Source organism: Terrapene carolina, unplaced genomic scaffold (genome assembly GCF_002925995.2).
Source record: "Terrapene carolina triunguis isolate 2854851 unplaced genomic scaffold, T_m_triunguis-2.0 Scaffold139, whole genome shotgun sequence".
NCBI classification, from domain to species: Eukaryota; Metazoa; Chordata; order Testudines; family Emydidae; genus Terrapene; species Terrapene triunguis.
In genome coordinates this window covers 11,512,070-11,536,082 of record NW_020664490.1, presented here as the reverse complement: position 1 = coordinate 11,536,082, position 24,013 = coordinate 11,512,070, and the positions used below count along the sequence as shown (strand labels likewise).

Here is a 24,013-nt window from a genome sequence, read left to right as displayed (position 1 = left end):
TATGTGGTGGCAGAGTTTCCTTCTGTTTTTTTTAGTGACATTGATAAATTTCATACTGGAATGAAGTTTGGTGTTTAATATAAGCCTTCCCCTTACTCTAATTAAAGCAAATCACATATCAAGTTATCATGACAGAGTGTGGATTACATAAAAGATGCTACACTTAATTTGACTTGCAAATTAAAAGCATGCACTTTTCTGCTTCTTTGTCTTGTGTGTGGTAGTTTCATAAACTGAATAGTCTCTAAATCACAATTCCTGCCAAAACTGTACAAAGCTTCCATACCAAACTTCATTAAGGAGTACTTCTTTAAACTGTCTGCTTTAAAGACCAGTATGAGAAATTTGTTTCATGTCCACAAGCTCTTCATAATCTAATTGCATGTTCCAACTAACAGCGTCTATACAGTGTATACTTTATTCTGCACTGTTTCTGATTTTATTCTGAGATTAATTCTACTGATCCCCTTTCTGTTACACTCTATTCCTATGTCTTCCTTTCCTAACCCTGACAACCTCCACCCAACCTCTTTGACCTGCCTGCTTTCCCCTTCTCCTTTTCGTAGTGTTGTCTCAGCTTGGCTCTGCCGTGAACAGACGTGGGCAAAGCCTTCCTCAGCAGAGACTCCAGCTCTCCTCTGCCTTACAGCAGCAACAACAACAAGCCTTGCAGCAGCAGCAGCAACAGATACAAGTAATCCAGCAACTTCGCTCTGATTGCATTAAAAAAATACAATTCTCAGCTCCAAACCCAAAAATGCTGCCCTTGAGACCTTTACTAATACCAGATGGAATTTTTTAAAATGCTGCAGTGTGGCAAACTAAACTGAGAGATCCGATTCCTCTTGTTCGACCAACTTGGAGCACTGAATTTATTTTTATACATTAAAGCCATCCGCTTTCCTGATTTGACAACATTCAAGGAGTGCTTGTGGCACGTTACTAAATAAGCTTGGCCAGGTGCCATTAGGATTTTGAAGCAACAGCATGTCGAGTGCCTAGTTAAATTCAAACACATTGCACAGCTACAGTTAATACATTAAGAAGGAAGCTCTGGCAAAGCATTCTTTTAACATAGTAATGTTCTCCATCCTGATATTTATATAGGGAGTACATTATTGCAATATTAGGACAAAAATATATTGCATGAATGAGGAAGACTTAAATAGAGAAATTATATTAAGTATTATGCTGAATATATCATCTGAACTAAAATGTTTACTGAAGTTGCTGAGTTACTGCAGTTACTGCGACAGACACAAAGGGCAAAGTTTAACTGTGAAATGTTCGAAACGCCCTCAGCAGGCTTCTGTGCCACTGGTGCTGCTTGACTGTACTCATTGTCCCAGTATGTGGTATTCCTTTTTGATGCCATTTCAGTGCTTCCTCAGTTTAATTCCCCCATCTTGTTCTTTCCTGTCATTCTTCCTGAGGTAAAAGGTAGCGTTAAATTTAATATAATGAGCTTTTTTTTCCTTTCCCTTCTCCCCCACGGCAGCAGTTGCGATTCTTGCAGCATCAAATGGCTATGGCAGCAGCAGCAGCACAAGCAGCTCAGCTACGACACCAGCAACATTCAGGCAGCCAGTCCAAAAGTAAAAGGAAAAGAGGCACACCGACCCCTCCAAAGTCCTGAGTCTTGGGGGGGGGTTATATTTAAAAAAAAATAGACGCAGAGGTGATTTTTAAACCTTTTTTTTTTTTTTTTTAAAGAAAGCTCAAAAAAAAATCAGTGTTTGAAATGGCTGATGGGAAAAGGAATTTTTGAAGTAATGCTGATATGTATAAACTGTATCGGGAAGCCAACTCTATGGAAAATAGGAATTTCATCTAACAAAAAGCTAGGGTTTGTTTTTTGCAAGTCACTTCATATTTTTAACAAGATGTTTTACCTTGTATTTTTTACCATTCAGCAGCACTGTACATAGTATAAGGGTGATAAATTTTAGAAAAATGAACTTTGTAAATGTAGTATTGATATCTGTTTATTTAGTATAAAAGGTTGGTGAATACTCTAACAAATACAGTTTTTACAAATCCATTTTGAAGAGACCTTGCCGTATGTTTATTTTGGTTTTATACTGTTTATCACTTTATCTATCAGCTTCTTCACTTCTTTGTGTCTTGTAACTGCCCGGGTGATACAGTCTTGAAGTTTTGCTGCTGTTAGGCCACTTCCACCTAAAAAAGAGGGGAGAGCCCCCCAAAATTGAAAGTTATATTTTGGTTTTCCATTTTGTTTTCTTTAAAATGTTTTTCAAATGGAAACATTAAAACCTTTCAGTCATGGGGGTTACGTTACTGTTTAAGAATCAGGGTGGTCTAATTTGCAATTCTCCTTAAGAAAATTGTTTTACTTTAAATATCAAATCTTACTAGCACAATAGAAGACCTATGTTCAAGATCCAACCTCTACAACAAGTTTGGCTAAACAAGTCATGAAGACGATTTATGCAAGGAAAGGGTTATTTCTTGCAGCAGCCACACCAGCTCTTGCAAAATGCAATATTGTAGATTATTTTTAAGAAGACTGCAGTAGTAACATTCATTTAAGAAATAGTTCAACTAAGAGTGAAGAAAAATGTTACTTGTTTTGAGAGCACTGTCTGACACAGGTACAGTATTAAGAGGGCATTACATGCTAAAGGCCAATAATGTTACTATGCAGCATGTACTACTGAAATAACAGCCATCTGTAGGTAGAATTTGATTCCAACCATTTAATTTTAAATTTGTTGCCTGTCAAATTAACTTGTAGTAATTTTGCAAAGTACCTGGCTTATGAACAGAACATAGTTTGCCTTCTTCATCCATTACAATGGTTACAGTTCCAGTTGCCAGGTCCTCCTCTTCTGCTGTCGGATCAACAATGAGTATTGTGCTTTTAAAGGAAAAGAATCCAGAGGTGGGTGGGATGTTTGTCTACAAGTTACTGGACCTTCACATACAAAACAGTCAGCTAGGAAAAGGTTCATCTAAGATGAATTTGTCCAGGGTCATTTAGGCTAACTTTTTTAAAGGTTTTATTTATAGCGAGTATTTTTTTAGCTGAATATAGTACTTCTGGAAGCATTCTATAAACATCCAATGTTCTGTCATCAGGATGCCCTAATTTAAAGAACATGGGGAGAAGGCAAACCCTTACTGAACTTCAATGTTGAACTCAATCGGATGTTTGAGGGTTTGTAAATAGAAATAAAATTTAAATGTAGAGGTTTTAAAAATGTATGCCCTAATCAGGAAACTACAATTTACAACACTAAAACAGCTACTACAGTAACACTCAGACAGTAAAACAGTTTAGAATTGTGGTAAAACAAATCTTTTAAAACGGTGACTACATGCTGTAAGACTGTTAACAGAAAACTAAGTGAAAACACCATTATTTCCGTTTGCTGTAGATGTACTTACAAAACCCATTTCTCTTATTTGCATGTATATTTATTTTTAGTGAACCCTTTGAAAGAGAATCAAGGACTGTATTTTGATCTACTACACTGTTCAATCAAGGAAGCGATCAAAAATATTACCCCTGCGATGAAGGCTATTGATTTCTCAAGACCCAGAATTAGTTTTTTCCACAGCAAATAATGCAAAGTTCATAATATTTAAAGGGAAAATTGACTAAATATCCTTTATTCCACAATAAAAATTGTTGGAACCATTTAATAATATCAAATAGTTTAGTCCTTGAGAAATCTATACTACAATGGACAGATACAGAGCCAAATAATAAAAGTTCATAGAGGAGTCAATGGGACAGGATGATAAAGACCTCAACTTTTACTAAAAACCTTAAACACTCACAGTTTTTCTCAGAAATCATGGTCATTACATACAGCCTTATCCATATCTTAGTACAACCTTTTTGAACGTGCAAAATGTTTATAAACAACAGTGCAAATTATTATTGGAAATATCTGGTGTGAATTCCTAATTCCACACTGTTAAAAAAGTGAATTTTAAAGTCCATGTAATTAAATTTGATCTACTGAATATAGTGACACTCTGCCAAGGGAATGCATTTATTCTACATGTTACTTACAACTAATTTTTAAAAAGTGGGGAGCTCTATGATTTGGTAATGCTTTTCATATTATCTGCATCATAAAAAGTGGGCAGTTGCCTGAACTTTCACAAAGTAGTGAACAGAACAACTCAATCTCAGTACATAAACCCCCTAACCCAGGGTAGCTGCTCGCTCCCTCCCCACCCCTAGGTTACTGATAAGGGAAACCTGCAAAAAACATTTGCTTGTTCTACATGAGACAATTTAAATAAAGGGAAGGTTGGAAGTTCTTTCATTGTTCATTTTTCCAGTGCCACTTTTCCAGTTGCTGATTGATATTTTTGTGCCATAGGCACACACTCCTAAGTGTTACTACTGCTTTGCACACACTGCCGTTCATCCAAAGAGTTCTTACTGTTTAGGTATTTGTATACCATGTTTTCCAACCCTCCTCTCTCTCACATTAATGATATTAAGGAGTTGCCTGTAAATACTTTCGAGAGGACAAACAGAAAGATATATTTCTGTTGACTGGCTATTGCAAAGAGATGCAGCATACTATCAGCACTGCTCTGCAGCTAGTTTTAGAACCTCTCTTATCTGGCAGTTATTATACGTAGAAGCTTACACACTTCCATTTTACTATTGACAAACAGATGCTAGGGCCTGAAGTAACTGAAAACAGTCTACAAGTAATTCATAGGAGATGAATCCCTCAAGAGTGAAACAGACTTTACATTTACTCTTTGGGAATTAACGGCCTCTGTAATTCAGGGCTTGCCAGAGATGTTATAGCATGGGCTATAACAATTAGGAAGTGCTGGTGACAACAAAACTCTTCCGCCCAAGAGGCAAAGTCTGGCCTGGGGGACCACTTGTATCCCAATCCTGTTATTTTAGTGGAAAAAAACAACAAACAAGAAAGATTTCAAGTAAGGAGTCTTTCAGATAGATTTCAAAATAAAAAGCCTGACAACATGCGACCCTTTTAGGTCTGAGGACGTTAACTTGGAGAGTTGGCCAAATTTTAATTTGAGTAATGACATTCCATCTATATCAATCCCTGGATAAGTTCTTTACTTTCTGTCCTGAAACTGTTGCTATGAGCTATTGAAAAATTGTCACCTTGTAGGCCACAGATATTTGCATTTCAGTAGTGGATGTAGTGATTTGTATATGTTAGTTTGTGTTAGTAAAGCTCTTTGGGATGAAAGGTATATAAATACAATAACATTGTGCGGCTACACCTCTCAAGTACATTTTAATATTAAAATACTTTCCAATATGGCTAAGCTGTGAAATCTGGAGATCAAATCTGGCTTCAGTTGCAGAGAAAAGTTTGGTAATATTAATTCTGTTCTGGTGGTCATTTGTTCATATTATAAAACTATGTAACAGTTCAAAATAATCAGTTCTGAATTAGAGTAGCTGAAAAGTCTGGTTGGTCCATGAGGTGCACTGACATAACTGCATGAGGATTTTGCCACAACAGCTTCTTGGCAACACTCAGTTTTTCACCAGTGTGTGTGTCACTAAACAAATTTTTTTTTTAAAGTATACATTTTATCAGTTACCAACTTACTCGTCAAATATAGCAAATGATGTAGCAACTGGATGCTTTCTGATATTCAAAGGATTTGTCTGTTTTAAATCAACTTCTGCCAAACCAGTTTCTTCATTTATAGTAACCTTTGGCAACTGTACTGAAAGAGAAGAGGCCAATTAATCGTATGATATTAAACTAGCTGAAGATAATTTGGGCTTTATCCCCAAAGGAATACTTTATGAACTGTTCTATGTTAACATCCACCAATCTCTATGGGACTGAGCAACTGCAATTCCTATTGACTGCAGGTCCCAAATCAGACAATGTGGGACACCTGTTTTCTATAAAAATAACAGATGCCACTCTTATCCTTTTTGAGCCCATTATTTTGTTCTGAGTCAGTCAAAAAAAAAAAAAAATTAAAAAAAAAAAAAAAAATTAAAAAAAAAAAAAAACCCCCACCATACTGACGCTTTCTACATTGCAAGTACATTATCTGTACCACGTTGAACAAAAAAAATCCCACAATAGCATGTCTTTTTCCTATCACTATATCACTTCTCTCTATTCCTCTATGATCCTGCTTTATGATCTCTTCAATTATAAATGTGAACATGTATTAAATAAAAACTTAGTTTTCTTACACTAAATAACACGAACAGGTAACACTTCATTTAGATGTTGGTGTATTGAATATTACAATTTTGCTTATGATCAATAGTGGAGTGTCCAAACTTCTGGTACGCTGAAGGCAAATACCATTGCTCTGAAAAACTAAGGTATCTGGCAGAATGGCTATCAGTCCTATAATAGATTAATACAATGTGCAAGAAGCATATGTAAGCAAGGTAGCCCACAGCCTGATCAATAACATGTATACAAATCTATGACATCAATTTAGTGACATATTTCTTCTTTGTATTATTGCTTCAGTAGTTCAATAAAAAGATGGGGGTTTTAGCTGCTGAAATATTCTGTTCTTGGGGAAATTAAAATCATCATGATTCAGATTCCTAACAACACATTTATCCCATGAATGTAATTTGCTTAACAATTGTGTGTTATAGGACACTTACCATTTTTTAAAGCTGCTAACAAAGCAAATGTGCAGGCATCCAAAATGTTTCCATCATAGTCCAAGCATATGAAATCGCAGTATAGAACCCAAGCAAGCTAAGAAACAAAGTTTGCATGTGTGAGATCTGATATATCCTTTGAACTGCCGGTATCACACTAATTTGGGTTACAGGTAATACACATTAAGCTAGAGAACCATCCTCTGATCCTTTAATAACAAATATGAATACATGGCCTCTGAGCTCCCCACAACCCAATTCACTAAGCATAGCACCAGATTATTAGGATTGATATTGAGAAGTGGCTGAGGAAGCAATTGTACTGAGTGGGCAGCAAAGAACATCACACACATTTATGCATTATGGTCACATCAGAAAAATTAAAAGGAGTTATTTATGTGCAAATAGCAATCTGTAGTCAGCCACTGTATTGTATTTTATCAACAAAGAGAACGACTTCTGCCTCCACTAGAAAACCATGGGTGAGAAATTCAATTAATATTTGGTATGTCAGAAAAAAGTATATATGGACTTTTTACACTTGAGCTATTAAACATAACTAGGGCCCTACCAAATTCACGGTCCATTGTGGTCAATTTCAGGGCCATAGCATTTGAAAATTGGTAAATATCACTTTTTCAGATGTTTAAATCTGAAATTTCAGGGTGTTGTAACGGGGGGGGGGGGGGCCGCCCCAAAAGGGAAGGGGGGGGGGGGGGGGGGGGGTTGCAAACCTGTTGTAGGGGGATCATGGGATTGCCACCCTCACTTCTGTGCTGCCTTCAGAGCTGAACAGAGTGGGGATGAGAGAGTGCGGAGCTTTCTGCAGCTGGGAGAGAGACCCAAGAACAGCCCTGCAGGGAAAGAGCAAGTCCTGTCCTCCCACAGCCCTGCCCGGACTAGCAGCTAGGAGCCCCCTTTGCTGGGGCGCTCCCAGCAGTACAGGGAAGATCGGATCCAACTCCACAAGCTGCCTCCAGCTGCAGGAACCGCTGGGGCTGCTGGCCAGTCCCAGAGTGTCCTGTAATAAGGGGAGGCACCCGGAGGTGGGTCTAGTCCCCCCCCCAGCCCAGCTGGAGCTAGGAGCCCCCTTTGCTGGAGTGATCCTAGGAACATGGGGACATTGGATTTCACGGTGAAGTGCTTATTTCATGGTCCATGACGTGTTTTTCACGGCCATGAAAACATAACAGTCCACAAGCCAAATCCAGCCCGTCAGTCCTCCATGAGCATCGGATCTGCAGTTTGAAATAAAGTTTGCTGTCCACTAGTGTGAGCGGCAGTTAAACCTGGCAAGAAGTATTTACAATTCAGTTTAAAAAGCAGGATAACACAGAGATGACTTCGATGCAAAAATCTGAACTGAAGATGGGTGGATCAAAGCTGCAACATGGACCAATTCTGTTCCCTACCCAAAATACCTCCTTATTGTCAAAGGAAAAACAAAACACACACTTTGGAATTCAAGGAGGTCTTTGTCATCCCTCTAGGAAAAGTAAGTGATACTCAGATTTAAAACTGGCTGGCGAATTTCAAAATATTTTTGAAAAATGAAAAACTGGGTTTTTTCCCCAAAAAATTTTCATGGAAATTTTTCAGGTTTTCAATGAAAAGCAGAAAGCCAGGGTTCCACTTGACCAGCTTAGCATGTTTTAAACATCTACCCTGCCTTGTCCACACTGGAGTTTTAGTTACCATTAGCTAATACCTTCTGACAACACACCTTTAAAACCTAGTCAAAACAAACTCCAAAGGGTGAATATACCCTTGCGAGCAGCAAGCATGGCGGGCACACCACAGGGGTATTCTTTACACCTCCCTGCAGCTTTGCTAAATATGGCCATGTGATGGGGTGTATCAACACCGCACTGGGCCAACGGGGCTGACCAATCACTGTGGGCCCAGGAGACCATGCCTCCTCGCCCCTGCTGCGCATACTCCAGGTGGAAGGGACAGATAAAAGGAGGCAGCCCAGTTCAGTCGGGGCTGACTGAGGAAGAGGAAGGATGTTTGATGCACCAAGACCTTTGACTCTCCAGGCTGTCAGGACCATGGACCCAGATCAGCTGACCGTGGAGACTGACGGGAACACCGAGCTGCTGCCAGCCGAGGAAATGCCTGAGATGGGCCTTATGGTAAGAAGTGACTGAGGGAATGTGTTAGAAGCCAATGCTTTAACCCTTAATAGGGAATTTACGGCTTCATAGGTTGGAACCGGGGTGGGCCTGGGTTCCCCTACTTCCCCCCTCCCACCTTGCACTTGCCATTAGGCGTGGCTACTAGGGACTCCCAATATAAACTGATTGTTTGCTCTATCCTGCCCAGAGTCAGAGCCCCAACTGCTATTGTTTGCCCCAGCCAGGAGGCTCAGGGGCTACAGACTGAGCGTTTGCTCTGCCCTCCCAGAGGGTCCAAGCCTTCCACTGCTATTGTCTGTTTGTTCTGCCCCACCCCAGAGTCTATGGACTGCTTGGTTGCTCGGCCCCGCCAGGAGTCGAGTCCTCCGACCGCAACTGTTTGACTCAACAGGGAATCCCGACGATCGTGTGATGGGGCGTACCAACCTTGCACTGAGTCAACTGGGGCAGCCCGCTTGCCACGCCGTGCCCCCGTGACAGGCCTAATAGTTTTTACTAAATGCAAGATCCAGTGCTTCAAAAAGACAGTCAATTCCTAGTACAAAAGCAGGGAAGACAAAGTAGTTTTATATGAACTCTGATGACAAACACAGGATTGCCATACTGGATGGGACCAGTAGTCCACCAGCTTCAGTATCCTGTCTCTGAGAGGGCTCAGCACCAGATGCTTCAAAGAAGGAACACAAATCTCACAGTGCACAGAAGTAGGATAATCTGCCTCTTGTGACGATCTCATCCTAATCCCTAATATTTAGGGACTGGTTTAAACCCTCCAAAATTTGTTTTCTGCATTAGCTATTTTATCTCTGGACATTCGAGTTATCCATATCATCACCTGTTCCTTCTTTGAATCTTACTAAGCTCTTGCGTTTAAAGACATGCTGTTGCAATGAGTTCTTGAATCAAACACTACAAAGCAAGAATGTACTTAGCATTCTAGGAGTTGCATAAAGAGCATAATGTTTTCAAATATATACTTGATACACCCATCGATACTGATTTCAGTAATCAGATCACGTACGCCTTATACTTTGGATGTAACCCAAAGAATGTGCAGATACCAAAATTAACAAAAAACAAGAATAGTAGCCCAAAAGCCCAAGGATTTTCTTGAAACCTGCTCACAAATGATTATCCCCCTTCACTCTGAGACATTGGCATTAACACCAAACCTTTTCTTACCTTGCCATTTGCAATGCACAGATCCTCTTTCATTATTATTTCTGAACTAAAACAAAATGACACAGAAAATTAAGAAATAAAATTCTTCCCCATAATTGTGTTCATAATTGAACTGTAGTATAGTGGTTCTCACTTTTCAATCACATCTGCAATGAACTGGCTAGCTGCTTGAGCCTCTTCCCCAGGAGGTCCGGGGCGAAATCTTGATGAACAGAGGGGTGGTAAATCCACATTAGGAACTAGAAATCAAAAATATTTAGTTATGAATTAAACAAAGAAAAAATACACAGTCTGTTATAATAATAAAAATGCATACAGCAGTTTTACGTTCTTACTTAGTACCATGCATCTCAAATGAAAGCCAAGATCATGAATTGTTAACATTAATCAAGTCTGCATCTAAGTTCCCTCTAAGCTGCGCGGCCACACAGCTGCCTATTAAGTCCTGCTCAGGACTGCAGCAGGGAGAGATGTCTCTCCCCCAGCATGGACCTGCTGCAGTGGGGAGAGGTGCCCCTCCCCACTGGCTCCAACACGGACCTGCCCCGGCTGGGGGAGAGGCACCCCTCCCTTGGTCCAGTCCAGCCCAGCTGGAGCTACTGCAGCTGGTGAGAGGCGCCTCTCCCCTGGCCTCGAGCTGCTGCAGCAAAAGAGGGCCGGGGGGAGTTCTCTCTCCCATCGCAGGCCCGGGGCAGCCTGCACCCTGGCCCGGGACAGCCTGCACCCCAAGGCCCTCATCCCCGGCCCCACCCCAGAGCCTTCACCCCTAGCCAGAGCCCTCACCCCCTGCACCCAACCCTCTTCCCCAGTCCTGAGCCCCTTCCCACACCCCGAACCCCTCAGCCCCGGCCCCACCCCAGAGCCCTCACCCCAACTCTCTGTCCCAGCCCTGAGCCCCCTCCCACACTCCAAACCTCTTGGCCCCACCCCCACCACATGAATTTTGTTATGTGCACCAATATGAAGGTAATGTGGCATACATCATCTCCATATTGGTGCACATAAGAAAATTCATTCCGCACATGGTCGTAAAAAATTAGAGAGAACACTGGTCTGCATGATTTTTCTTCCAAAATTACACAAAGTGATATATGATTCAGGGTACAGATCATTTATTAGTCAGTGTTTCTTAAAATAGCATGTACATTTACAGAATGAAATAAAGATATACTCCTAGCTACAATAAATTAAAGCATTTACCTGTAGTCCTGCTATGTAGATCATGAATCACAAATTATTTCTTAATATCCGTAATTGGATAAACAACAACTCTGATCTTTTCATTCCAGGAGTTTGATTTTCCTGGTATGATACATTCCTTTTATTAATTGCCCAAATTTGCCATTTTGGACATAAAAGCAGCAAAAAAGATTTGAGAACAATCACAGAAAACTGAGAACACAATCTAGTAAATTCTCCAAAGACATCACATCTTGGAGAGATACTAAACCACCTTTTTATAATGTAAGTCTTCAATCTCACAAAGGGATGCTCATAAGTGGACCCCATTTATTTCACTGGAACTCCATATGGAAATAAGGGTCCGCCTGCAAAGATCCCTTCCAGGATCAGGGCCTACATCAGTACCATCCCTAGTTAGTTAGATTCAATTTCAGCAGAAGTCTCATTTTTGTACTTCCCTCTCACACCATTTTTGAAGTCAAGCCTATTTTTTTCTTGGGCATTACCAAGACACAAGGGAACACACAATTTATTGCAGCCCTTCCTAAACCATCAGACCTCACCTTCCACTGCCACAACCATCTCACCCCCAGCAAAAGTTCTCTGGCACATTCCCATCTAATGCTGGCCCTACTCTGAACATCAGCTCACCTACCTGTCTCCTCAGCTATCTTGCTCCTCCCATTGTTTCCTGGTAATCTGGCAGTTAGGGCTGGAATTGGCAGTGAAAAGGCAGTTTCCATGAGGAGAGGTTTCTAGCAAGCGGAAGGCAGAGCAAATCCCACCTTGTGCCTCTGCCTTGTGCTGCTGCTAGAAACCTTCAATCCCATAAATAGTGCTCCTTAGCTAACCTGTCACCCACCTCTAAAAAGGCCAGTTCCCATGTGTCATCTGCCTAAACTGGTTCTGTGCATTGTAATGCAATTTTTTAATGTGATTTATTTGTTTTAAATGTCTACTGCACCGGATTCTTCCCACTCACTAAAAGCATTTAACTCAAATAACTAATGCTGTTGTTTTTCTAAAAAGGCAGAAAACTGACAAAGCTCTAAAACTTACCAATATATCCCTTATTAGTGGACTCTGCTGGGGGTTCTGCAAACTCCTGTAAAAGCAAAAACAACAACAAAACTCAGGGGGAAGAACAACTTGTCTCTACAAACTGGTTTGAAAAGACTTTTTAAAGGATGTTAAATATAATTTAGAAATCCTATTTCCATACGAATAACAGGAGTACTTGTGGCACCTTAGAGACTAACAAATTTATTAGAGCATAAGCTTTCGTGGGCTACAACCCACTTCTTCGGATGCATCAAAGCTTTGTCTGGCCAAAATGCTTTTATAAATCGAGCTAGATTTTCCAGCTACTCTACTTATGATCATTTCTTCAATGAATTGCTTGTTGTTTTATGTTAGACTATTATAATTAGATTTTCCACAGCTATACTTATTACCATCTCCCTTGAGAGAAGAGGATTTGTTTCATTATCAATGATCACTAATCATCACAAAAACTAAATAATTAGTACACAGAAATAAGGTCTTTGTTTTCTTTAAGAAGAGCCAAACAACTCTTTACACAAATAACAATGTGCGCGCACACACACTCTCTCTCTTGATTGTACCCTAATTCTTTTGTCCAATTCTACCTGTAATCTTCAATCCTCAAAATAACTCCTGTGAAAAAATGTACGTGTATTTGACAGGCATATCGATTTCAACTTAATAAGTAGGGGCTTTATCAACTAAGTTACATTAACTATTATTAAGGCTGCGAGTTTGTCATGGAAGTCACAAATTCCGTGACTTTCTGTAACTTCGGCAGCGGCCATCGGCCTGCAGGAGTTTCGGGGGGGAGGAGGCTCAGGGCTGGGGCACGGGAGGGGGTGAGGGCTCTGGGTGGCGCTTACCTCGGGGCGGAGGGGCTCCCCAGAAGCAGTGACATCCCTCAGCTCCTAGGGGGAGGCGCGGCCAGGGGGCTCTGCACGCTGCCTCCGCCTGCAGACACTGCCCCCTTGCAGCTCCCATTGGCCGCAGTTCCCGACCAATGGTAGCTGTGGAGCTGGCGCTCAGGGTGGAGGCAGCACGCAGAGCTGTCTGGCCACACCTCCGCCTAGCAGCTGAGGGATGTCGCCATTTCCAGGGAGCCGCAAAGTCGGGTAGGGAGCCTGCCAGCCTTGCCAACCTCCTCCCCCAGCACCAGCAGGGATCCTGAGCCACGCACCAGTCCCAGCACTCCCCCCCCCCCCCCCCCTCCGGCCCCCCCCCGCCCCCCGTGCCCCCCCGCGCCCCCCCCCCCCCCCAACACCAGAGCACTCATGGTGCCCCCTGGGACACCCGCCCACCCCAGAGCACCCACAGCAGCCCCAGGCCACCCCCCTCCCCAAGCTTTAGTCAGGTGTATATAGTAGAAGTCATGGACAGGTCACGGGCTGTGAATTTTTATTTACTGCCTGTGACCTGTCTATGACTTTTACTAAAAATACCCGTGACTAAAACATAGTCTTAACTATTATTTCTCAGTCTCAAAAAAAGTAAATGTACCGCTTTAATGCCACAAATTACAGTAGTATTTCCCAACTTCACCAGGGCAGAGCCATCTGCAGTAGTAATTGAACCTGAAAAGAGAAAGTGTATAATAAAATCTCAGTCTGCTCCCTCAGAAAGCTCTTTAACACAATATCCATCTTCACATGGACAGTCACCAGTTTTTGCTTCCATCCCACTCAGTGAGACTGCAAGACATGGTACACGGTGTGTTTTAAATGTTTGGAAATTCCAAGGGTGAGTGGAATATGTCCCTACCAGAGATTCAAAGTACTGGATTACCCAGAACTTTTCAAATCTAATATGAAGACTTTTTTATGCACTTTTCTACTTGATTCTGTGAGAAACCATAATATCCTCACAGACTGCTGAATTTATATTATAAATTAAAATGCATATACCAGCATTTTCCCCTATCTTGCCTGTTTTACAGACAAGGTTACCTAGTATTTCCCCTCTGGTCCAATTCCTTATCACCTAAATTCCCTTCCAGTTTTGTGAGGCTAAACGAAGATCTTTCCGTAGTCTGCTAGTGAAGTTATTGGGGTTACTGTTATGAGGAAGGACATTTGTCTAAGTAAGGGGTTACAAGTTCTGTTAGTTTAGCACTGCTGATTTGTTTTCCATTCCCTGCCTTATCATATTCTTATTCGGAAACTGATGTAGCCTGGATGTGCTAAAAAGATCCGGCAGAGTACTTAGTTAAAAAAAAAAGCACTTTCCATTCCAGCTGATGTTAGGACATCGGGGAAAGTGATGAACAGAGCAGACTCAGCAGTATAGGAGTTGCATGTATAGCAGGGAGACTAGAGAAGGAATGAAAGGAGAACCACAGAGAAGAACTGGGTGTGAGAGCAAATTCATGAAAGGAGGGACAGAAGAGAGGGGAGCACCCTCCAAAGGAGGTGTAATGAATAAAGGAGAAAGTGGGTAGAAGTGTGTAAGCCATGATGGAAACAGAGCAGGCAGAGAAGTGGACAGAGTGCATGTGCACATGCGCACACAACATGGAGAAAAAATAAAGAGAAAATAAGTGAAAGAGACCATAGGGGTGAAGCCAGATGGCCAGACAAGAGAAACTGGCAATTTTGCTAAATAATGCAATTTGATTTCCACCATCGGGGAACCACAATTTGCTTTAAGCACTACGATTTGGCAGGAAGGGCATATTGTGGGGCTTAATTTGCTTTTTGCCAAAGCAAAGTGACAAACTTCTCACTACATGGAAAGAATGGGAAATGCACCAGTAAATAAATATATATTTTAGACGGGTCATTTGTTAATTATTTAAAAAATGAGACAAAAAAATTGGTTTAAAAATACATAATGATGGAATGTCCTATTTGGTTTTTGGCACTTACCTAGCAAAAGCTTCAGTTCACCTTGCAAAAAGTAAGGGCTTTTTCATTTTTTTTGGCTAAACGTAATTTTGAATGGTTATATATACAGAAATTATATTTAATCGTGTTTTTAACTCACTAATGCATTTTTTATATTTCTATTTTAATTAGCAAGTTGTGAAGGATTCATTTTTTCTAAATTAGAAATAGTCAAAAATTTATTAGATGAAAATTTACCTTTATGCCAGGTAAAATGGCCAAAGCAGCATAGAAGGGCTCTAAATGCCCTGGATCTGGTCATGAAGAATTCCCTCAATGTAGGCACTGTGAAAGCCATAATGCACCTTCTGACACACCCGTGCAATCCTGATATAGGGGTGTCCTAGAAGCAATGCTGGAGGCAGGAGTGGCACATTGGGAATGGGACCACAGTGATTCAGGGAAATGCTGTGGCCAGAGGCAGACAGGGAAGCTACCTTAATTTAGACAGTCACCCATGGCTGTTTAAACTATGCTTTGGGGGAGCAAAGGGGGTGTTCATTGAGTAGCCCCGGAGTGAGAGGGTGCAACAGTGGCTTAAAACTATCCCTGGGCTAGAGTCTGTACTGTGTCTCTTTGAGGCGCAACACAGAATGTCAGCCCTGGTTGTTCTGAACTCAAGCTCTGTGGAAATAGATCAGCCATTCATTAAAGACTCCAGGTATAAAAACTGACTCCATTCGATTCAGTCACCAGCACTTCCCAACATTAAACACTTACCTATGTTGACAGTGGTTGTTCTGAATTCACCTAGCTCCCTTCCATCAGGTCGGCAGTTCTCTTTCTAAACAGAAACATTACACAATTCAAGTTAAATGACACTTTCATGGTGTTACACAATCAAGAGTATATAATGATAAAGTTTTTGTTTATCTTCAAATGGGAATTTGCAATGACAAGACCACTAGGATAAACTCAAAGATTTGTGTGCTGGTGAGCTTTTTGGTCTAATTTAGTGTGATCTGGGTTACAGGCCCAAAACTTAGCTACTTTAAAAAAATGTATAGTCCAGTAGGAAAAAGCATCTCAAGGCTCAGTACTATATGCCTTTCCTACAGCTATTTAGGACATTCAGCAACAAAAGCAATACCTCATATCAGTGGTGCAGTGACAAAGCAATCAGTAAATTGCTATGAATATAGTGGCAATCTGTGAATTTTGTGGCACTATAAGAAACTGAGTCACAGGTGTGACATCATCAAAAAGGCCAACTAATTTTTCAGTACCCAGAGCCAACTTGAGAAGAAATATTCATTGATAACCTTGAATGAAAATTTCCAAATGTTTGCATTGTTTAATTTTTGTAACTAACCCTTTTTTCCATTGCTGATCTTTTAAGATGGAAATACTTTAGAAATCTAAATAGGGCCCAAGCCCAGAAAAGCCAATCAACATAGTTATTCAGATGTTTCACAACATAAACTGAACACACAAATTCAATCAGAAAAGGTGTTGGTTCACCATCTTCTTAAATCTAGACTGTCCCTTGTTGTGGATCATCAGTGAAGATCTCGGTCGCAGATTTACAGTTTCCATACTACGCACAGGCCTTCAAATAGCTTCCTAGGACTAATACCTTTATTGTAGGGCCCATAATTTTCCACAAGGGGAGGCCACATGACCTGAACACTTCCTACGCAGAGCCTTCAGGCTCTAGCACACAGTTCCTCACCAGGCTCTCCAAAGCAAATCCAACCAAGATCAAACTCCAGAGAGGCTTTTTTCTTCTTAGGGAGCAATACAAAACAGTGAGTAACTGCAGTGAAACAAGGCACTTTTTCCAAAACCAAGGTAACATTTATTGGTAACCTGGAATACAGCATCTGGAGTCTTTAGGTTAGCATGGGAAAAGTAAGCTTAAGACAGAGTATATACTGGTGGAAGCAATGGCTTTGCCATGACTTGATACTGACGTCCATCTCCGTTCTCTCTATCTATTTGTCCTCTGTTCACAGTAGAAACCTTAAGACCTGTTTTGCTCAGACCTGTCTGTCCTTTGTTTCATAGCCCCAACTGTATGGCTTCCCAGGCATTAAGTGTTAATGTCACGGTCATTGAGGCTCCCATCGTCTCTCCCAGGCAGCAGTGGGATGACATTTAGCAGGAGTGGTTTTACCACATAAAATCAGGGTTTTTACTACCCCAGGAAAAACTAGTTAGTCCCAGTTAAAGGCATTTTCTATTTTAAAACTGGTATCATTAATGCACACTACATTACACTCAGCGTCAGTTACATATGCAAATTGTGGTCACATAAGGCAGCAGATTCTAAAATTAATTAGGGTTGTACAAATAAAAAGTAAAACTGCAGTGGGCATAATACTAATATATGTAATTACACCTCTACCCCGATATAACGTTGTCCTCGGGAGCCAAAAAATTTTACTGTGTTATAGGTGAAACCGCGTTATATCGAACTTGCTTTGATCCAGAGTGCGCAGCCCCGCCCCTCCCCCTGCCTACCCCAAAGCACTGCTTCACCGCGTTATATCCGAATTCGTGTTATATCGGGTCGCGTTATATCAGTGTAGAGGTGTATAACACTGAACATTGGAATGTCTGCATGCATTTTGGCTTGGCATTTTCTCAAGGAAGTTATACATGTTGTGACTCTCATTTCAGTTTTCTCTATTATATAAATAAAAGTCAAAAACATTGGATTATATGAAAATGAATCACGCAGAGCTGTAGGTTTGAAGCATTAAGCAATCAGAAGCATGCAGAGTAGCAGACTACCAGTCCAGATCCATTTGGCTACACAGCATTCTGTAGCAGAAGACCAAATTTGACATAGGGAATAGACCAAATCTATTCCTCAATTTTGAATGGATGTAACCAAAGTTGAAAAGGTTTGTTCTACGCTTGCTAGACTTGCTGGATGCTGATGCAATTGCACCACCAGGTCTATGAAGTCAGATGGAATATCAGCATTCTTCAGATTTTTCCACCATGTTACAGTGGAAGCTGTTTCCTTGATATGGAATGAAAACATTGATTTTGGATACGGAGCTTCTTCTACTTTAAATGCAAGTAAACATGGCAGAAAGCCTTGCAAATTCTTCTTGTTCAGTTGACAATTTCTTTCCTGCGTATTTTAGATGAAAGAGGTTGGTCAACATGTGTACAGGAGTAATTGCCTCATGAAATCTCTACTGCACTTTTGTTTTGTGTGGTGCAACAATACTGCAAACAATAGTGGTAAATATTTCTCAGTAATTTTTATTTGTATACTATAATAATTTTACATTTCCCAGTTTTCTGGTTTAAACTGGTATTTATCAGCGCCCTGTCCTGAACTAGTTTTTCCTGGGAAATTGATAACCCTGGTCCCAAATAATACAGTCACATATGTAAGTTCTATTCAGTTTATGTTAATATGTCTGGTCTCCAACCAGACAACTATGTGCTTCAAACACCTCATGCCTTTCCTTTTATGCTCAGTGTATAGCAGCACAAAGAACACAAGAAAATTGAGGCACACATATGGATTGTTACCAAAATTCTCACATTCATCACCTCTCACAATTAAAGAATTATTGGCTTGATTAATACATATATCATTTTAATAGTATTTGTTTATAGTATCATTCCCAAGTTATCTTACAAATGCTGCCTCCAAACACTGTTTCTGTAGCCACATCTACAGGGGTTGAAACTGACCACAGACCTCCTGGACTTACCTGTTATTTGATGTTGCTGCAGTGGTGTATATAGTCACAGAATCATAGGACTCGAAGAAACCTCAAGAGGTCATCTAGTCCAGTCCCCTGCACTCATGGCAGGACTAAGTATTATCTAGACCATCTCTGACAGGTGTTTGTCCAACCTGCTCTTAAAAATCCCCAATGATGCAGATTCCACAAACTCTTAGGCAATTTATTCCGGTGCTTAACCACCCTGACAGTTAGGAATTTTTTGTCCAACCTAAACCACCCTTTCTATAATTTAAGCCCATTGCATCTTGTCCTATCCCCAGAGTTTAAGGAGAACAATTTTTCTCCCTCCTTCTTGTAACAACCTTTTATGTAATTTAAAACTGTTGTCATGTCCCCTCTCAGTCTTCTCTTTTCCAGACTAAACAAACCCAATTTTTTCACTCTTCACTCATAGGTCATGTTTTCTAGACCTTTAATCATTTTTGTTGCTCTTCTCTGGACTTTCTCCAATTTAGCCACATCTTTCCTTAAATGTGGCACCCAGAACTGGACACAATACATCAATTGAGGCCTAATCAGCATAGAATAGAGCAAAAGAATTACTTCTCGTGTCTTCCTTACAACACTCCTGCTAATACATCCCAGAATGATGTTTGCTTTTTTTTTTTTTTTTTTTGCAAGAGTGTTACACTGTTGACTCAATTTAGCTTATGATCTACTATGACCCGCAGACCCCTTTCCGCAGTACTCCTTCCTAGGCAGTCATTTCCCATTTTGCATGTGTGCAACTGACTGTTCCTTCCTAAGCGGAGAACTCTGCATTTGTCCTTATTGAATTTCATCCTATTTACTTCAAATAATTTCTCCACTTTGTCTGTATCATTTGGAATTTTAATCCTATCCTCCAAAGCACTTGCAACCTCTCCCCGCTTGGTATTGTCCGCAAACTTTATAAATATCTAAATCATTGATGAAGATATTGAACAGAACTGGCCCCAGAACTGATCCCTGCGGGACCCCACTCAAGATGCCCTTGCAGCTTGACTGTGAACCACTGATAACTACTCTCTGGGAACAGTTTTCCAACCAGTTATGCACCCACCTTACAGTAGCTCCATTTAGGTTATATTTCCCTAGTTTGTTTATGAGTCTGTCATACGAGACAGTATCAAAAGCTTTACTAAAGTCAAGATATACCACATCTACTGCTTCCCACAAGGCTTGTTACCCTGTTAAAGAAAGCTATTAGGTTGGTTTGACACAATTTGTTCTCGACAAATCCATGCTGTTACTTTCATCTTCTTATCTTCTATTATCTTTCGTTTAACATTCATTATTAATGTAGACTTAGAATTTGTCTTTTTCAAGGACACTGTCAGTGATATTATTTATTATTTGTATTTTGGTAGCGCCTAAAAGCCACCACCCTGGTCAGGCTCCCATTGTGCAAGGCACTGTACAAACCAAGGCCTCAATCCTGTACGCACTTAAGCACGTTTAACTTTATCCACTTAGCAGTCCCTTTGAGGCCAATGAAACTAGTCACATGTACATAAGCACTCACAGGATCACAGCCATAGAATAGAAAGTCCCTATCCTGAAGAGTCTGAAAGATTTTCTTTTACGAAAGGCTTTAAGGAAAAGCAAAACCCCATTGGAGTTTATGTATAATTTAAAGAGAACAGCAACAGAGGTACAGTAGCTGTACGAGAAAAATATATTCTAAGTCTATTTAACTTATGTATAGATGATGTTTTACTCACCAAAAATCGCCTGTAATATTCCAAAGGTTCCACAGTTCTAAAATAGACACAAAATTTAAAATTCATATGCATAATCTGTTTCACAAAGTAAATAGCTATCTAAAATCTAGCAGAAAAGCAAGTGTTACTCAGTGGGCATCTGAGTTTCAGAGTCAAGCTCTGTTTTTTGTTCCTTGGCTGACAGCACATTAGCCAAGTGAGTGACAATTTCAGAAAGACTAGAGCCCTCTACAGTGTTCTTTCTGGTCATTTTCACACTAGAACTCATAGGTTCTGAAGGCATGGGTGCCTTGTGGCAAGGGCTTTGAAAAAGGGTTATAAAGAGTGAAGTTTGAAAAATGGGAGAGAAAGAGAGAGATCCCACAATAAAACCCACGCTTTACTGCAGCTTATGTAACTACATACATAAAAAACCCTAGCTTGAAAACTGAGAATCTGTAAAAGCTAATATTATGATGGAGTTTGTAGCAATACCATAGTTATGGCTGCATAAGAGATTTGATTGAAATAGGAGTGTTAAATATTCTTTAAGAAATGTTGCAAATTAAAATTGATGTAGTATTTGAATTTTTCAGGTTAGTTTGATGATTAATTGGTTTATGCATACACAACATGACTGCTTCAAAAATTACCACTTTTTAAAATTTTCAATGGGGTGTCACCTTTGTATTATTATTTGGTACCTGAAGCGTTTACAATCTAAGTTCTCCGAGCCCATACTGAAATCTGATTTCTGATTCACACATTACTTGACTGTTGGTATTAATAATACTTGAAATTATTAATATGGGAAATCAAAAACCAATTTAACCATAAATTCCTTTATTAAATCCAAAGGTCAATATGTAGTTGCTCTAAACATGCCTAAAAAGCCTAAATACTAAGCAATTTACTACATCCAAACAGTAACAAAACATTTATAAGAAACATTACAATATACTTACAAATGAGCTAAATCCAGTGCTTAGACCCATATTGGTCAGCTGTAACGTGGTCAGGCAGGTATTAGCAATGAACCCTTTAAAAGCTTGCTTTTTATGCCCTTTAACAAAGCGATGTCATTGCCAATTACTGGTTTTCAGCTGAAGTCAAATCTGAGACAGTTCACCCTTATTTCCAGTCTTAATTCCGATGAAATGTACAACGTCCTATCTTCCCAAGGGCTTTCTTCCCCTCCTTCTTGCTGTCCCAACAGCTTTCCCATTGCACCTGGGTTCACATAGGCTTTAACACTGGTGTGTGGGTTGCTGAAGGGCCGTATTGGCTCATTTTAAGATGGTTTTTAATCAAAGAAAGAGAATCTATCTGCAGTCACCCCTATTGGTCAGAAGCCGCCTTTTTAGAAACTTCCCCTTATCCCATTAGTTATTCTTTGAACCACACATCCTCTCTACTTTATTCCTTCTGGCCTTATCACTTCTTATTTTCCAGGCCTTCCCTCTACTTTGCTTCTCAGGGCCTTTCTTTACAACACAAATATATTGCCTTAACCAAATGTAAGATAAAATTAAAGAATTCAAGTTATATTTATCCTACATCTACCTATGTTTATTTGGAGCATAAATAAATAATCCTTTTCTTCATAGAAGTTACAAATACACCAATTTATGTAGTATGACAACAGCATTTTTAACATAGAATTTAATGCTGCAGGCTGTTTTCTGCATAGCCCTTATGATGACACAATTTTTCAAATCAGAGAGTTGCTAAGATATGGAACACAGAAACTAAAACAGAATGTTCCACAGCCAGAAATTGTTATGACACTGCAGCACAGACATTAAAATGACATTTCCAGGAGAGAAGTTAATCTTTGGCATAAGGCCTTCTCAAGTTTTGTTCAAACAAATATTTTTGGAGAAAAGTCATGGAAATGGTAACTCTGAGTGAGAACTTTTATTATATTTTCAAAGACAACATAAACCCAACATAGTTCTGACAATTTACGAGCACAAGGGTAATGTTAATCCCTGTCGGTGTTCCTTGAGATATCCCCAACTAGCATGGACATAAGGGCTATTCGTCACTGGCTCAGGCAATACTGTCTACTGTGCCCCATTTAATTGATTGAGAGACACAGGGAAGAAGCAAAAGATAGTTGGGTCAATGCAGAAACAACCCTCCCCCAAATGCATGGGAACAGTCTCCTTGTCCAACCAGTCCTTACACTTAACACCCACTTTCCTCTAACTGTCTACAGATGGATCCCTCCACTCCAGCAACTAATGCCTGGGCCTTGTTTTGATTAGGAAAAGATTATAGTTGCTATGACTTCCACCAAGACTTTTCCTCTGGCATAGACAGAGATCCACGTTTCAAAATACCTTAGCTCGTTAAGATTAGCTCTCACTTTTAAAACAAACAAACAAACCCTTAACCTGCAATCTCACTTTCCCCAAAAAATATTTCACATATCTGGGGGTCAATATTACTGGGAATGAAATGCTTTTTGGCAAAAGTATGAGACAGCAGTTACGGGTGTGAGTTACACTACAAGGCTTATGAACGTGGGAAGAAGAGTGTATTTCTGTAACTCCTTGAAGCAGAAGGAACTTTTCTCTGGTAGACTGCAACGTTGCATTGAAAGTGGATAATTTGAGAGGGGGTGTAGCGAGGTAGGGGGCTGGTCTCTCCCCTTAACTGGACACTGAAAGGGCACATTCCTATTATTGACACAAAACCTTAATAGCTTTAACTGCCTCTGAACTAAGTTTTTAGTTTTGGAATATAGATACATTTGGATGGAATGAAAAATAAACGGAATTGCTTTTTATATGTTGTGTAAGAGAAGGGGAAAATAAAATGTTGATTTTCCAATAGAGAGTAAGGGCCACAAATAGCATGATGCCTGTGCAGAATTGTAATACATATGGGGAGCCCCAGTGAACTCACTGGGATTACTCACATGCATAAGATTACACATGCCCTTAGCCTCTCGATTTCCACGATCGCCAGTAACAAGGAGTGGGTGGATCAGCTCCGCCCGGGGAAAGTAAGGGGCGAGAGGGGGGTCTCCTGGGCGGTGTGTTTCTCTCCCCCCCGTTGAGAGCAGGAGCTGCAGATCCCGGGGGAGTCGCTCCTGGCAGCGGCCGGTTCCCAGCCTCGGGGCCTGGCAGAGCTCCGGGCGCGGCACGTTACGAGCAGGCAGCGGGTCGGTCCAGCTGAAGGCTAAACCCACCCACAGCCTGGCACCCGCGGCCATCGCCAGGCCTGAGGGCTCGGCAGCGGCCTGGGCCCAGCGCAGCTTCCAGGCAGACGCGTGCCGTGTTCCCGGCTCCTCGCGCGGCCAGCGATCCCCCCGGGGCCAGGGCGAGCCCGGCTCAGAGCCCGCCCGGCCGGCGCAGCTCGGCTCCCGGCAGGGGGAGGGGGAATAGCGAACGCCGGGACAAGAAGCTGCTTCGCCCGGTTACTTACTTGAATCCGGCCGCCATAGTCTCACTTCCGCCCGTCGCGATCTACTTCCGGGGTCGGGAGCGCGCTTCCTCTCCCGCGTGACACGCTGGGAGGACGCGCGGGTTGTCAGCGCCGCGTCCGG

General features: G+C 41.0%; 2 protein-coding genes across 2 annotated transcripts in view; one reads left to right on the top strand and one right to left on the bottom strand.

Annotated features, from left to right (window-relative positions):
* The window catches only part of LOC112121197 (transcription factor SPT20 homolog), a 60,045-nt gene extending 58,111 nt beyond the window's left edge, over window positions 1–1,934 (top strand). Inside the window, exons 24-25 of the mRNA XM_026653471.1 lie at window positions 567–694; window positions 1,499–1,934. Of these exons, the coding sequence (XP_026509256.1) occupies window positions 567–694; window positions 1,499–1,636 (266 nt within the window). The 3' untranslated portion in view covers window positions 1,637–1,934. The remainder of the gene's footprint in view (window positions 1–566; window positions 695–1,498) is intronic.
* Window positions 1,935–1,969: 35 nt separating this feature from the next.
* On the bottom strand, window positions 1,970–23,962 carry LOC112121254 (exosome complex component RRP43). Its single transcript, XM_024220303.2, has 11 exons — window positions 23,893–23,962; window positions 20,479–20,515; window positions 15,780–15,843; window positions 13,678–13,751; window positions 12,193–12,238; window positions 10,085–10,190; window positions 9,952–9,997; window positions 6,632–6,728; window positions 5,592–5,712; window positions 2,775–2,881; window positions 1,970–2,181 (listed from the first exon to the last, which is right to left on the bottom strand). Exons 1-11 carry the CDS (start codon window positions 23,907–23,909, stop codon window positions 2,066–2,068), a joined length of 831 nt encoding a protein of 276 aa, XP_024076071.1. The 5' UTR covers window positions 23,910–23,962; the 3' UTR covers window positions 1,970–2,065.
* Window positions 23,963–24,013: the final 51 nt, after the last annotated feature.